Source organism: Halichoerus grypus, chromosome 9, assembly GCF_964656455.1.
Source record: "Halichoerus grypus chromosome 9, mHalGry1.hap1.1, whole genome shotgun sequence".
In the NCBI taxonomy this organism is placed as follows: domain Eukaryota; kingdom Metazoa; phylum Chordata; class Mammalia; order Carnivora; family Phocidae; genus Halichoerus; species Halichoerus grypus.
Genome location: NC_135720.1, coordinates 94,860,519 through 94,877,231, shown reverse-complemented (window position 1 = coordinate 94,877,231; position 16,713 = coordinate 94,860,519). Strand labels below are relative to the sequence as shown.

Here is a 16,713-nt window from a genome sequence, read left to right as displayed (position 1 = left end):
CTTTCTCATGAATGTGCTGAGCATGTATCATTTCTTAGTATCTGGCTTGTGGGCTTTCTTGGAAACCTAATATCCGAGATTAGTATGCTCAGAAGAAAATAATTGAATTTGGCCATAATTAGGAAAGTTCACAGCTCAGGAAAGATTGGTGAGGAGATGGTGACAAAGGAAGCTGATTTGAATCAGTAATGCTTTCAGGAAGCAAGAGCAGAAACTGAAGCCTTATCTGGACAGTTACCGTTCAGAAGGCAGTTGGAGTAAACACGTCTGCCTTTCTTTCCAGGTGAATATCCCCAAGTTGTCCAGCATGATAGTCTTCATTTTCCTTGGTAAGTGAATCATGCTTCTAGTTTACCTGGATTCATAACACCAATTCTTCATGAACTGAATGCTGTCTTATCTGACTTATCTGTTGATTAAACTAATGGGCTTATAATAAGAAGTATCAATTACAAATGCATACTTTAACGTGGTTTATAACTTTTTCAGAAATGTACACTTACTTATAACTGTAGAAAACACATAATGCAGGAATTGCAATGATCTCTCAGGCTGTTTCTATTTTATTGTGTGAGATAATCCAGTTACTTTGAGTTATTTATTAGGATTTATGGAATTCTAGTATATATGGAATCTATACTAGAGCCTTTGAGAAATGAAACCTTCCAGTATTTATTTACAAGTTATAAGATGACAAATTTCAAATTATCTATTTTTCTTTGAAATTAAATTAAAATGAGATTAATTTAAATCACTCAGTTCCCCTAATTTTGAAGCACTACTATTTACTGAGGAGGAGTCATTTTGTAGGATAAACCAACTTAACGTCCCATCAAATGCTTCACATTTCAGTCAATTTTTGTGAGCCAGAGATAAGGTTTGGATTTATCCCTCTTGTGTTGGGTAGTGTAAATGTATTGTAAGATGTTGGTAGAAAAGAATTCATTTATAGTTAAAGTAGAATTCATGAAGATCTACTTCCTATATGTGTTATTGGGGATGCTACTATATTTTCTCAGAATTTAGTAGAATCTATAAAATGAATTCAGGAAAAGAGATAGTTATGATTATAGCTGAATATTAATATTCCATTCAATAAAACAAAGCCAGTATTGTTTTTGCTTATTCTACACTAATAGATATTGATGAATAAAGACATAATTGTGGGCATGAAAACGAAGAGGGTTATTTCAAATTATGTTGAACATAAAAGGAGAGTCAAAATAAATCAAGTGCAAAAATTAAGGGAAGAAGGAATGGAATCTTTTATGTATCTTCGGTTTTTCTTTAGTTTAAATAATAGTTATTCATTAGCCCAAAATTTTGCTTCTTGTATTTATTTTAATAATATTTCCTTATTTCTATTCTTTATTATAAAGAGAAATCTAAGAAACTTTAACTTTTGTAGATAAGGCAACAATAAAACAGAACACATAAAATACACTACAATCTCATTATGGCCCCAGTTGAAAAAGCAAGGATGGCCGCTTGTTTTCAAGTTTCACTTCTAAATTAACCTTGACATTAGGATGCATGAAGGAGGGAAAGGATTTCTAATACTGCTAGGGTCAAAACTGTACTATTTGATAGGTTTAAGCAGTATTTCCCATAGTGCATTCTTCAGAATACTTGTTTAACATCATCTAAGTAGGTCTTGTGATGTGGGAAAGTTTATATAGCCAAAGAAATGTTTGACATAGTGAATTTTTAAAATAGAAAATGTATTATCATGATAAGCCTTAAGAGGGTGATATTATGTACAGTATTCCTCATCTTACTATTTTAAAACAGAACTTGGGGCACCTGGGTGGCTCAGACAGTTAAGCATCTGCCTTCAGCTCAGGTCATGGTCCCAGGGTCCTGGGATCGAGTCCCACATCAGGCTCCCTGCTCTGCGGGGAGCCTGCTTCTCCCTCTGCCTCTCTCTCTCTCTCTCTCATGAATAAATAAATAAAATCTTTAAAAAAAAATAAAACAGAACTTGTTTTTCACTGAGCATTTCAAGAGAATCCTTGGAAATTCCTGGATTAAGTATGTGGCTACAAATCATAGTAAGGAATGACTAAAATTTTGGAAAGCTAAAGTTATTTTCATTCTTGTGGGCCAGATCTCTGAGATGGTTTTCTTAGTAGATTCAATATTTCATCCAAATGGAAGGTGTGGAAAATCACGTAAAATAAACAATCAAGTGGAACTTAAAATTTTAAATATGGAAGAAAATGAAATAAATTTGGGAAAGATAATATGTAGAATTCATTAACCATCACTAGACTGAGGTACTGGTAAGGTTTTGATGATATATTCAGAATACTATCACATATAAGTTTCCTGAGGGAGCTATTCACAAAATGTAATGATCAATGTCAAATAAAATTCCAGTTTCTTATGAGTTGAGTTTCTGACATAAAATACCTGAGGGTCTTTGGCAAGCTGGATTAAAACAAATAACTTTGGGCCAGAATCGAAGGGGCTCTCTTTCTCTTTCTCCAGGCTTGCTAACCTAGGACAGGATTTTGGCTAGATGAGATTATCTATGAACACATGAAAAAACAGAAGGCTGATATGTCAATTTCCACTCCAGCCCTCGACAAGAAAAATGTGACTGAACCACACCCTTGGGCCTAATCTCCAAATGCAGTGACCCAGCAAATAGTACATATGATCCTATGAGTTGTCTTGGATTCTCCTTAGGAGAAGAGGTTTGAAAGAGGTAAGATAAAGACAAGATTGTAGATTTTACTTGAAGCCTGTAACTCTGCATTGTCACAGGTGATTCAGAATTAACATCTTTTTAAAAATCCAAATAATTTGGCTCTAAGACATAGCTTGAGGTCTCTTGATTATACTTAATATATTGTCTCTATAATTCAATTGCAGTTCCCATATTTTTCTACGGATTGATTAAGCAAGTGTCAGTTTGTATGCTTGCAGAATCAATTCAGGTAATTTGAACAATATACTAAATTAGCATTGCTACTTTCTTGATATTTTTAGAAAACTTACTGGAAACTTCTCTTCTACCCAAAATAACTTGTAAATATCTGGAAGGTGTTATTTGTATTATAGTATCAGTTACTTATTTATAACTCATTCTTAAACAACTATTCAGGTTGGTTTAAGTCAGTATACATACATAATGTGTCATTGTGTTTGATGATGAGGATACAATTATGAATTATGTCTAATGCCTGTCTAATAAAACCCTAGAACCCAGCAGTGGAGACAAGCATGTAAATACATACTTTCATTACAGAGCAGTAGAGCTATGGTTGGGGAAATCCTAAGATAGTAGTGAAACAAATGAGGGGTGTTAAATCAATTTGGATATAGGAAAAGAGGGTATTGAAGTCAGGGAAGGGTTCCATAAAACAGGTAATCATTGTGTTGAGTATTAACAGACCAAAAAAAAAGTTATTCCAGCAGAAAAAGAAATGGAGTGCCTGCTAATAATCATAAAGTAAATACTCAGAAGTATAAGACAGCATGGAGCATTTGGGAAACTATAAATGTTCAAGGACTCCCCAGATTGCATATGATAAGGAATATAAGAGTTATGCTATAAGGAACCATCTAAAGGATGAAGCAGAGAAATGGCAGGGCTAAAATGGTACAGTACGCAGGTTAGGGGTTGTAAAGAACCGATGTGAATAAGATGAAACTGGAGGCACATTGAATAATTTGTGAGTTGGTCAAATATTCAAAATAAGAGTCAGGGAACTATGTAAAAATTGATATAGGAGAGTGAAGTTGAGGATAAAAAAGGTATCTATCAGGAATCCAAGGTTTCTAGTGAGGGTGCTTATGAGAATGGTGAAATTGGTGGAGCAGGGTGGTCTACCAGGGAGTGGTGATGATAGAAAGATATTATAGTCTGGAAATGTGTCTGGAACATTTAGGTGGAGATATCAACAAATATAACTGGAATACTGAAAAATAATGGGATTGGGTGATACTTTTGAGAATCATCAGTCTAGAGGTTTTAGTTAAAATTATGATAGTACATGGAAGTACCCACAGAGAATGTGTAAAATGAGAATGGGAAAAATCTGAGGATAGACATTAAGCTAAAAATATAGTTCACCAGAAAAAGACGAGGATCCTGGGAAGAATTCTAACTATGGTCAGAAAAATATCAAATGAATAAGTATCAAGGGAACTAGAAGAGAGGGTTGCCAAAGGAAGAGGAGTTTCAAGAACAAAATGGCAACAAAATGTTCAGTGATAAAAGTAGGCAAGATGAAGTCTTAAAACTATTAAGTTTGATGTTTTGGAGATGATCAGGGAAGTTTAAAGAGCAGTTTCAATAGAGCAATGGTCATAAACCTATAAATCAAGGAATGAATAGGCATCAAATAAGAGCGCGAGTGTAGGCTCTTCATTGAAGAATCTTCTATAGGAGGAATATAGATCTATAGCTAGAAGGAAGGTTAAGATCCACTCCAACCTTGTAATGATTTTATCAGATTGTATTTTCATTAACTCTGTTCTTTATCATCAATGACTTAGTTTTGAGGTAAACAACTGCCATGCTGTAATATTGCAAACGTGTGGTTGTTCTGTTACTGTTGTTATTTCAGCTATGGTGCTAGGCTTTGAAAATGAATCTGCTTCCCAAACCACTGATTGCACATATTTAAGAGAGCAATGCCTAAGTGATGCAAATGGATGTAAATATGCATGGAGAATAATGGAAGATTCGTGCAATGTTTCAGGTAAAACATTATTTAAAACACACTCAAATGATTTCCTTTTACTGAGATAAAAATAGGTTTGGATTTTTTCTGTCACTATCCTGGGAACTAAGTTAGCTTTGCTCTAAACACCTTACTCAAACTTGATATTCAAGTGATTCACCTTCAGTTGCTTATTAGTGAATGTGGTTACAAAAACTCAAGAGTCCTAATGCACTGTGGGTAGCTTTATGAGATTTCAAATTTTTTTTTTTACTTATCTCACCATGTATAATGTTATAATTATATGCATGCTTGTCAGAAGTATGGCAAAACATTTTCAAATATCTTTTTGCTTACATGTTAATATCTCAATGATAAAATAGAAAAAATAACATTTGTGATGATCAAAAGCATTGTTATTATTTGTATGTGTAATACATGTTACACACATCACACATGTTGTAATTCACATTTTATTTCCTTGTAACAGATATGCTGTCTTCCATTCCACCTGTGTCAAGAACAATTTAAAATATATTTTTTATTTTTAACTTGTCCTACATTCCAAATATTTGAGGAGAGTCCCACAGGGTAGAGAATATGAAGATTAGAGTTACTGTTACTTGTGTAAAAGAAAAAAAAAAAAGCCAAACTATATCAATTAGTTGAATAAATATTGAATGGAGCATTATAGCAGAACTCCATTCGCTAAAAATAGATAAACTGATGATACCGTGAGACATTGCCCTAATACTATTATCCACAAAATGTTACAAAAAATTGTATTCTAACATAATTTATCATCCTGTATAATGGATATTATAATACTATAAAAATGTAATAAACTTTCTGGAATATTCAGTAAGAAAAATTGAAAAGGGAAAATAACAATAGATTCTTCCATGTCTCACTTTCTCTATTCATTTCAGAAAGATTGAATTCTGTACTGCTCATGACTCTTGCCTATCTGCAATATGCTTCCTCTACTTCCCAAAAGATGTAGAGGGGAGCGCGTTGGGTTAAAAGGCAGCAACCTATAGTTCTGATGGCCAACGTTTACAATCTCCATCATCAGAACCTCTGCCCATCCACAGGACCTCAAGGAATCACATGGAATGCAGAGGAAGGGAGAAAGATTTCCTTCTTTTTCCGGCCCTTGAAAGTAGTACATGGACTGTTCATACTCCATAGAAAGTTATAACTGTTTAACCCAACCTTCTTATTATAGTTCAGGAAAAGAATTTTAAAAGCATAATTTGCTCAAGGTAACACAATAACTTTAAGATGAGACTAGAAGACAATGACAAAAAAAATCTGTCATTGGTTTTGATAATGAAGCTCCTCATTACATTTTATAAGGCAATTTAAAATACTGCATTCAATGTGTCATGAATTATAACATTTACTTCAGTATACAAATAGCAAGTCATTTTTAGTGAATTGCAGTAATATTTGCATAATTATCCCACGCATAAAGCTGAAATAGAAATATTCTCAAATACACAGATGAAATGAACTCAAGTAGTTTTATTCAGAAAAATGAATAAAAGAAAATTGTTGGGTAGATGAATATGGTTTTGTAAATTAAAGCAGAAAATGAAATATTGGTAATTATGAAAGATTCATTATTCAATAATATTTACTGAGTGCTTACTAAGTGTCAGGACAACTTCATTTCTCATGGTAAATTCTGAGCCACCTGCATGTCTCTTATTATAATCTTAGAATGACATATGAAATAAAATAGAAGATTATGACAAATACCTAAAAAAATAGCTAAACCGAGAAAACGGTGAGGATTATAGATCATTCTGATCACCTCATATAAGGACAGCCTTGATTACTACTGAAGAGTAAAAGTTGGCATTCTAAGTGAGGACAAAGTCATGTTAAAATACAGCAAGCTTTAATCTATTTTAGAAAGTAAATACTGGGGGAAAAGTCAGTAAAAAGAGATTTTGTGATTAAAAAGTCACTTCCATGGACATCTTGCAGCAACCCCAGAAAATCTTACTATAATAATGAATTCCTTAGATTAACACATTAAAAGCATTTGGGGTAGGGCAATATTCAGATTAATATCAGGAATATTTTATCTTTGACTGTGAAACCCAGGTAACCCCTGCAAGATGAAGGACTCATCAAACTGTAACCTGAGCATCCAGTCCTTGGTGGAAAGCAATTTCCAATTTGAAGATTGTCTCTGCATTGATAACCTCTATTGCACTATTAACAACTTGCTTGGGGAACAATGCATCAATGAATCAGGTAACAATAAATTGTTATATGGAATATAAACAGTTGTGAGAAAGAAAAGTACAGTTTCAAAATCAACCACATCTATGTAATTTAATTAATTCTCCTTTTTTGATAATTTGATCAATTCTTTGTGTAATTTAAGGGTCAGTGAGCTCTAGATCTCAGCAAGTGCCTAACATATTTCTGTAGTTGCCAACCATAATTTCAAGCTTCACTCAATTATAATTCATTAGAATTATAGATTCACTTGCTCAATTCATGTATTTGTGGGGTTTGCTATGGCTTTGCACAAGACCTAAATGATAGAAGACAAATAAGATATTGGAGAAAGTCCAAAATATAACCATGTGTCTAGATTTATACTTGCCTTTGGATAAGATCATTTAATCATTTAATATACATTTATTTACTGCCTGTTTGAGGGGCCAGGCTGACACTGAAGTAGTGGTAATCAAAGTACTCTGCATGTGTCCTTAAGGGTTCATAAAGATTTTCAAAGGATATATGGGATAAAATAGTTCTAAAGTGATCAGTGTTTGGATCCTCAATGTCCCTATGCACTATCTCTGAAAAGTGGTCAGCTTGGGAATGCACCTGCTGTCATGGGGTTCTTGCCTCTTCTTTCACTATCAACCTCCCATTTTATAAGAAATAGGTTTATCTCTAATCTATCGTGAATGGTCCCATTGTCACACCTCTTAAATCATCCATGGTGAGCTCACTGGACAATTTTCTGCTCCATGATTTTGCTTTTTCCAGAATTTCACATAAATGGAATTATGTACCATGTAGCCTTTTGAGCCTGACTGATTTTTTTTTTATTTAACATAATGCATTTGAGTTTCACCAATGTTTCATGTACAAGTTTGTTCTCTTTTTTGAGTAGTATTCCATTGTGTAGTTATACCATATGTTTGTTATCCATTCACCATTGAAAATGATTTGCATTGTTTCCAGATTTTTAGAAATTATAAATAAAGCTGCTATAAATATTCACATACAAGATTCATACAAATAGAAGTTTTTGTTTCTCCTGGGTAAGAAATTGTTGGGTCATATGGTAAAGGGTATGTTTAACTTTATGGAGAGCTTCCATACTGTATTCCAAATTTGATGTAACCATCAATGTATAAAAGTTCCGGTCGTTCCATGTTCTCAGTGATACCTGATTTTGTTTTTTACTTGTTTTTGTTTGGGGGCCATTCTAATATGTATTTAATAGTGTCAAATTGTAGGTTTAATTTCCACTTGAATAATAGTAATGTTGAACTTATTTTCATGTGCTTACATGCATCTATACACATTATTTAGTAAAGCATCTCTTCAAAATTTTGCCTGTTTTAAATTTGAGTTTTGGCTTTTTTACTGAGTTTTAAGAGTTGTTTCTCTGTATTGAATAGGGTTTATCAGAATATGTGTTCTGTAAACAATATTTTCCTCTCTGTGTCTTTTATTTATTTCCTTAGGAATATCTTTCAAAAAACAGAAGTTTGTTGTTTTTTAAACTTTAATGATAACCAGTTTATTGGGTTTTTTTTCTTTTATGAATAATACCTTTGATGTTGCATCTAAGAAATCTTTATCCAACCCCAAATCACAGAGATATTTCTCATATGGTCTAGAAATTATGTAGTTTAGGTTTTGAGTTAATTTTTGATTTTGGTACAAACAATGGGTCAGATACTTTTTTTTCCCATAAGGATAGACAGTTGTTGTACCCCATTTGCTAAAGAGACTATGAGTTTCACCTTCCTCAAAAATCATTTGGGCTGTATATTAGTGGCTCTATTTTTAGATTTCCTATCCGGTTCCAATAATCTATATTTCTGTACTTTTGCCAATACTGTATAGTACTTTTGCCAAGCTTATTATAGCTTTATGGGGTGTCTTATATTCAAGTAGTATAATTCCTTAAACTTTGTTCTTTTTAAAAATTGTTTTGGCTATTCTTTGACTTTCCATATAAATTTTACAATCAGCTTGTCAGTTCTACAAAAAAATCTAGCATTTTGGGGGGCTTACATTGAAACTATAGATCAGTTTGGGTAGAACTGACACACATGCTATATCTCCCCCATTTATTTAAGATTTCTTTTATCAATATTTTATAGTTTTCAGTATATAAGTCTGACATTGTGTTAAGATATATACAAATATGCTTCATTTTTTGATGCTGTAGTAAATAGTAACTTATTTTATATTTTAATTTCCAATTGATTATAGATAATCTATCAAAATAAAATTGGTATTTTATATGGACCTTATATCCTGTAACTTGCTCAGCTCACTTATTAGTTCTTATGCATCTTTTATTTTGTAGAATCTATAGGGTTGTCCATATAGATCTAAATATTCATATCTGTGAATGGAAAAATTTTATTTCTCCCTTTCCAATCAGTAGGTCTTTGTTTCTTTTCCTTGCTCTATCATTCTGGGTGGGACCTCCAGGATAATGTTAAATAGGATCCTTGGGAGTGGCCATCCTTGTCTTTTTACTTATCTTAGGAGAAATGCATTAGGTTTGCACCATAAAGAATGGTTTTTGCAGTAAGTTCTTTTTAGGTTCCCTTTATCAGGCTGAAGAATTCCTTCTTATAGCCCATTTGCTTAGAAATTTTATCACGGATAGATAAACGATGTTAAATTTTGCAAATGCTTTTCCTGCCTCTATTGAAATGATAATGTTTTACTTTTTTTTTATATTGTGAATTTTATTGTTGATTTGTGAATGTTGGTTCTAACCCTTCATTCTGAGGCTATATCCTACTCAGTGATGATGTATTACTCATTTTATATATTGCTTGATTCAATCTGCTAATATTTTGTTAAGGGTTTTTAATCTATGTCCATGAGGGATATTGGAATATTGTTCTCTTTTCTTACAGTGTATTTGTCTGATTTTGTCGTCTGAATAATGCTGGTTTCTTAATGTGTTAGAAAGTATTTCCTCCTACTCTTTATTCTAGAACAGTATACAAAGAATTAGTATTATTTCTTCCTTAAATGTTTGATTTAATTCAGCAGTGAAGATATCTGGGCCATTCTTCATTGGAAGGTTTTAAAATGTTCAATGTGTTTAGTTGTTACAGGACTGTTTTTACTTACCTATTCCTTATTGAGCAAGTTTGGTAGTTTGTGTCTTTCAGTAAATGTTCCCATTTGTTGGATTTATGTTGAATTTTTGTTTTTAGTGTTTCCATGTTACTTTTTTTTTCTTTTTTCTATCTCTCTGCTAAGTTGTCCCTAATATTCTCAAATTGTCCTTTAAATGTCTGTAGGAGTTATAGTGATGTCTTCTCTTTCATTCAGATATTGCAAACTTGTCTCCTCCTCTCTCTCTGTCTCTCTGTCTCGCAATTTTGCTCTTCATTATTTTTGGTTGTTGTATTTGATTTGACTTGAAGTTGCTCCTCATTTTCTGGTTTCTTGAGATAAAGGCTTATATCACTGACTTGAGATTTTTGTCTTTCCTCCTATAATCATTTCATTAATGATAAATTTCCTTCCAAGTACTGTTTTAGTTAGATCCACAAATCTTAGTATGTTGTATTTTCATTTTTATTCAGTTAAAAATGTTTTCTCATTTCCCTTGTAACTTCCTCTTTGATTCATGGTTTATTTATAATACTGTTGTATAATTTCCAAATATTTTGGGAATTTCCAAGATACCTTTGTTATTTACTTTTAGTTCAATTCTTAATTAAAATGGTAAGTGATACATGCTAGATGATACACACACACACACACACACAGACCCGCCACACACACTCTTACAAAGTACTTGAAGTTATAGAGGAATAAAGAATGGTGACTCAGAAGGTTTCACAGAAGAAATGACAGACTTGGGATTTTAGGGTGAATTGGGTTCATTAGAGAGGCAAAATGGATGTTCTAAACAGAGGAAATAGAATGAAGCAGAGTGCATTCGAGGAGCAACAAATCCTTTGTTAAGCTGGTCTGTAGAATGGAACAGTATTAGGAGAGGATGCTGGAAAGAAACCAGATGTTAAAAGAAGGAGGAAAGCTGAACTTATGGATCTTTCTAAAGGGATTAGACTTCAAACTGTTATTGCAAGGGGCTCTTAACATTTTAAACAGAGGAATGCAGAATCAGCTTTTCAAAGGGTATCACTGGCAGGAGTGCAAAGGACAGAATGGAGTGGAGGGAAAGATTCAGGCTAGGGATATCAATTAAAAGGCCATCAAAACCATTTGGGAGAGAGGTGATGCAAGCCTAAACTAACACAGTGGTGCTGAGGACTCTGAGGAAAAGGCCAAAGTAAGATATGTTTATGAATTATAATTGATAGGAATTGGTGAGAGTTGGATATGAGGAATATGAAATGTATGAAGCATGTTCTACAAATTGCTGGCTTGGGACAGGATACTGGATACACTGAGATAGGGAAGAAGCAATAAAGTACAGGATTGGGGACAGAAGTGATGAGTTATATTTTGGAGACATTGCATCTGCGGAATGCTTTGGAACATTCATGTTAGGAATGTTGGCATTTTGTTTTAAGTTTTACATGATACAAATAATTTCAAAAAAAGAAAGGAAGGAATGTGTGTCATCTAGCTTGCATTTGGAAACATGGATCTTGCACTGAAGAGAGTAATCTAAAATAGACATACAAAAGAAAAGATAAAATTAAATAGACACACAGGTTTTTGAGTTAAAGGTTTATAAGAAGTAGATAAAACCATGAAGGAAGATAGGATTGGTCTGTAAAGGCTATAAGGTGAGAATATAAAAATTTTGATAACAACATTCATGATCTAGTTGAAGAGACAAAAAAGAAGATTTCAAAGACAGGAAAAGAAACTACAGAAAGAGTTTTTGAAGTCAATGAAAGGGACACAGAGAAAATAGTCAACAATTACAAATGCTGAGATGTCATCAAAAAGAATAGAGCCCGAAATAAGATTAGTTAGCTAATTAATGGGTCTTTACTAGTTTTAGACAGAAATAGGCTGAAATGAAAACATATTGAAATATTAAAATATTTATTGACTTTTGTTTCACAATGGCAAGACAACTTAATTTTTCTCTCTCTAGCCACTTTTAATCATACCAAGTTTTGACAAAATGTAGTTACCAGTCAACAGGTACATAACAAAGAGCAGTTAAACTGAAATCAGTTCACGTATTTAAACCTTTTTTTTTTTCCACAATAGATACTTATTAAAGACTACTGTGTGGTAATATTGATAAGCCAGGAATATAAAAACCCTGTAGAGGAGAACACTTAAACAATCTCATAAATGCACTTCATGATGGACATGACCTAGTTGTTATGTATACAGGGAGCACTAGCTGATTGCTTATAATTTAGCTTAGAGTGAGAAAGGAAATAATTGAAATCTTATCATTCATCCTAACTATGGCACCCTCACAAACTCTGATCATCAGTCCAGAAAGCCATGATCTCTCTTTCTCTCTCTCTCCCTCTCTCTGTCTCTCTCTTCCCCCCATGCCCCCCTCCCACCCTACTACCTTCCCTCCTCACTTTGGACTCTCAAAACATTCCCCAACATATATAGGCATGTACTTTTCTATTCTTCATTGATATATTGTAAACTTCTTGAACAAATCAGCTTTAGCATTTTTTTTCTTTTTTTTCTTAATATGATAAAGCACTCAGTGTAGTACCTGATACTTAGTAAATGACCAATAAATATAATGTAAGTATTTTAAATTTTTAAACATATTTTTGAGCACCTAAATCATGTATCCATTTGTATTTATTATTCAGTTAATATGTGTAGACATTTTATAAATGCTGAAGGATAGATATAAAGCTGAATAAAACATGGGACACCTGGGTGGCTCAGTTGGTTAAGCTTCTGACTCTTGATTTCAGCTCAGGCCATGATTTCAGCATTGTGAGATGAGCCCTGCGCATTGGGCTATGCATTCTGCAGTAGTCTGCTTGAAATGCTCTCCTTCTCCCTCTGTTCCTCCCCACCTGCTACCTCTCACTCTTTCTGTCTCAAGTAAATAAAATCTTAAAAAAAAAAGTGACTAAAACAGTCCCTGCTCTTGATAGCTGAAAACATAGTAAAATTGACATTTAGCCATATTATTTCATTTAGCCCAGCTGATTAAATATATAAATAGAAAGATATTTAGATAGATTGATTGACCTATAGACAGGTTTATAGATTATTTCAAAATATATAATCACCAATGTAATAGAACTAATTCTATGAGGAGAGCATTAAATCACATGTATCCTATTCATGCAAGCCTGCATATGCTAGCCAAAAGGAATAGAAGAGAAGGCCTCTATTCTAGTAAAGGAGCCTGATTTTTATAATTATAACAATCCATTGTGAGCTGTTATTTGAGAAATGTGCAAAATGCTATCGTAGCATATGTTTTCAAACACATACAGTACAGAGGCTAGACTTAGGATATGTTTATAAGGATGCCCTAACAATTTTTAAGTAAACATTTTCATACCATAAAACTGATTATGTTTTCTTTGTCTTGTATAAGAATGAGACATTTGTAGAAACTAAAGTGAAAGAAAACTAATAAAACAAAATTAAACAATCTTTTTTTTTTTTTTTAGATCATAATACTCCAGAAAAAAAAAAAAAGGTGACTTTTGGAAGAATGGTAGGGTCAAGGAATTTTTTATTGTGGAGATCTATTTGAAGTACCTCAAAGGAAGATAAGACATTTTAGAAGTAGACAGTATACTTCTGAAAGCCTATGTTAAGCTAACTCGGAGTCTCATGTTGAAGTTGTTTTTCTGATCTTTTCTTCTATAAAGTTCATATAATTATGGGCTTGTTGGAACTATCTAGTAGAACATGTGTTCTCAATGAGGAATAGAACCTCCAAGGGGTGAAAGTTGGTATATGGGAGTGGGCAAAAAATCTTTTACTCTTTATTATGTATGAAACACATATATACATCCAGTTCCTAAACAGATATACAGTATATCTGTGGAATTAAAATTTTATAAGGAGGCTTGTGAATTAGAAAAATAAAGGTCCAAAAAGGCTTGTTAAGGGGAAAATAATAAGTTTTTAAAAAGGTGGAGAAACACTTTGAGTACATTTCTAGTAGAAAATAGAAATCCATAAAAATTTATATAAGGGAAATAATTTATTACTTTATAAGTATCTTAAGTTACACACGATTTCTACCAGTCATCATCAAAATGTAATGAAAATTTGGACAAAAGTAAATGATGAGAACCAAATGTCATTAAAAGAAATTGAGCATTACCATTATGTGGTTACATAAACTATAAATAATCAGTGTTTATTTGTAATAACTCTCTTGAAATTTTTTAATGGTTTTTGAAAGACAATATAGATATAAGAATATAAAAGATAAGTCTAGGGGCACGTGGGTGGCACATTCAGGTGAGTGGCAGACTCTTGATTTCGGTTTAGGTCATGATCTCAGGGTCCTGGGATCGAGCCTCAGGTAGGACTCCATGCTTAGCAGGGTGTCTGCTTGAGGATTCTCTCTCTCCCTCCCCCTCTGCCCCTCCTCCTGCTCACTCTCTCTCCATCTCTGTCTCTAAAATAAATAAATCTTTTTTTAAAAAAAACAAGTTTATATACTTTTTATAAGACATTAAAATATAAGTAAATGAACTCATTTAATTTTGGGTCAATTTTTTTAATTTTATTTAAAGAAAAATCAGCTCTGTCTTTACATTTGGCTGGACAGTCAAATATCACACAATGGCTCCCTCAGAAAGACACATCATTAATGGTTGGAAAAAAGAGGGACTGTGTCAAAGCAGCACATATCTGCCAAGAATCAGAACATTGCATTCTGCTGTATGAAAATTTTAAGAAAACCTGTGGGAGTGAATCAGAACAATGCAAGACCGTTGATGGAGGCTACCTGTGTGCCACATTAAGAGAAAGTCTGAAAGAAACGATATTGTGGAATTGTCATTGCAATGACCCTTCAAAAGTAGAGTGCATTGAAATTTGGAAAAGTTTGTTTGAAGACGTTTGTGTACAGGATGCTCAGATAGTTCCAGCCTTCAGTGACAACTATGAAGATGGATTCAAACAGGACATTTTTTCAGGTTGGTATTCTAAAGAGGATTTAGGAACATTAAGTATATAATCACAAATATGAATTTACTAAGGAATATTCAATTTCGGATTCCTGCTTTGTCATTTCAGCCTGTTTCTCTTAAAAAATTAAAAATAAAAAATTAATGCCATGACTATGTCCAAAAGGGATTATGAAGAGGCAAGAAAGGCAAATGCTAAAAGGTTTTAGCATAATGTTAATTGTATTCATTCATTCATTCATTCATTCATTTGAAAAATACTTATGAGACATTTAAATGTGCTAGGTACTATAGAGCAGGATTTAAAAAAACAATAACAAAACAAACACCTGTCCTTCATTTAAGGAGCTTGTTGTTTGTTAGAGGATTTAAGAAATTAAAGAAATAGATAAAATGTGGTTACGTGCTAATTATTTATTTGATAGATACTTCTTATGAGTCCCTACCATGTCTTAGCCCATGTGCTCAGAGCTGGAGGGAAAGTAAACAAAACAAACAAATCATTGCTCTCTAGGACTTTACATTCTATATTGAGGAGCATCTTGAATCACATTCCCAGGCAACAGACTCTGAGACAGAGGTTTGCACACAAAGGATGTGTTTGGGCTGACGGTTTAGGAACAAAAGCTAGAAGGAACTGAAGAAAACAGGATTAGGTGGAGCTGAAATACAGAGCTGCTACCATAGCAGACAGGAAGTTTGGACCTGGAATGACCCGTTGAGGCAGGGGACCTGATCCTTGAACCCCTCCTGTGGGCTAGTCTTTATAGATGAGCTGTCCCCTGGGAAAGTCTGTCACCTTGCCTGTGACAACTTTCTTCAAATGAGGGCAATGCCTAGGAAAGGACTGGTGTGCGTCATCACCCAACCAAACTTGTAGCAGCTGAGGAAATGAAAGCCTGGGGGGCATCTTAGTAGTGGGCCACAGCATCCACTATGGAGACAAAGAGAAAATTAGCAGGATAAATGACTTAAGATAGATATTTTAAACAGCATGAATGCTAAGGAGAAAACTGAAGCAAAGGGGGGAAAAAAGAGGTCTGAGTGGGTGATTTGTAATTTTAATAAGATGGCCAAGCAGTTGCACTCTTAAGTTAATGTTTGAGCAAAGATTAATAAGAGGTAAGGGAATGAGCCTTGTGTTCATTTAGGGAAAGAGCAGTTAAGGCAGAAGAAACAGGGAGTTAAAGGCCTTCAACTGGACATGTGTCTGGAGGTTTGAGGAAGAGCTAAAGGGAGACACATAGGTAGAAGAGAGAATATGGGAGAGAGATGTGGGAGGTGAGATCAGAAATAAAACAGGGACAGGATCAGGTAGGACTTTCTAGGTCATTTCTAGGTCATTGGCTCTTTCCCTGAGCGATACAGAAAATCACTGAAGAATTTTCACTAAGAGATTGTCATGATCTGATTCCTATCTTTAAAAGGATAATTCTGGTTTTGTTTTGTTGTTGTTGTTGATCATTGACTGGAAGACAAGCAAAGGCTAGAGTAGGAAGACCAGTTAGGAGGGTTTTATAATGACACAGAGAAAAAAATGATAGATGATGGACCACTGTGGGAAGTTGTCAGTTCTGGATATATTTTGTTAGTAGTAAACCATGTGGGGATGCAAGAAAAAAAAGGAAATGGAGGTTGATTCCAAGGTTTTTGTCCTAAGTTACTAGAAGGATGTGGTTGCCATTATTTTTGTTAACTTACTGTGGGAACAACTATAGGAAGAA

At 33.7% G+C, this 16,713-nt stretch overlaps 1 protein-coding gene across 1 annotated transcript in view; it reads left to right on the top strand.

The window, feature by feature from the left end:
* Positions 1 to 307: 307 nt before the first annotated feature.
* Positions 308 to 16,713, top strand: part of GFRAL (GDNF family receptor alpha like) — a 64,592-nt gene continuing 48,186 nt past the window's right edge. The window contains exons 1-3 of the mRNA XM_036120580.1: positions 308 to 329; positions 4,578 to 4,712; positions 6,783 to 6,941. Coding sequence (XP_035976473.1) covers positions 308 to 329; positions 4,578 to 4,712; positions 6,783 to 6,941 — 316 coding nt within the window. The remainder of the gene's footprint in view (positions 330 to 4,577; positions 4,713 to 6,782; positions 6,942 to 16,713) is intronic.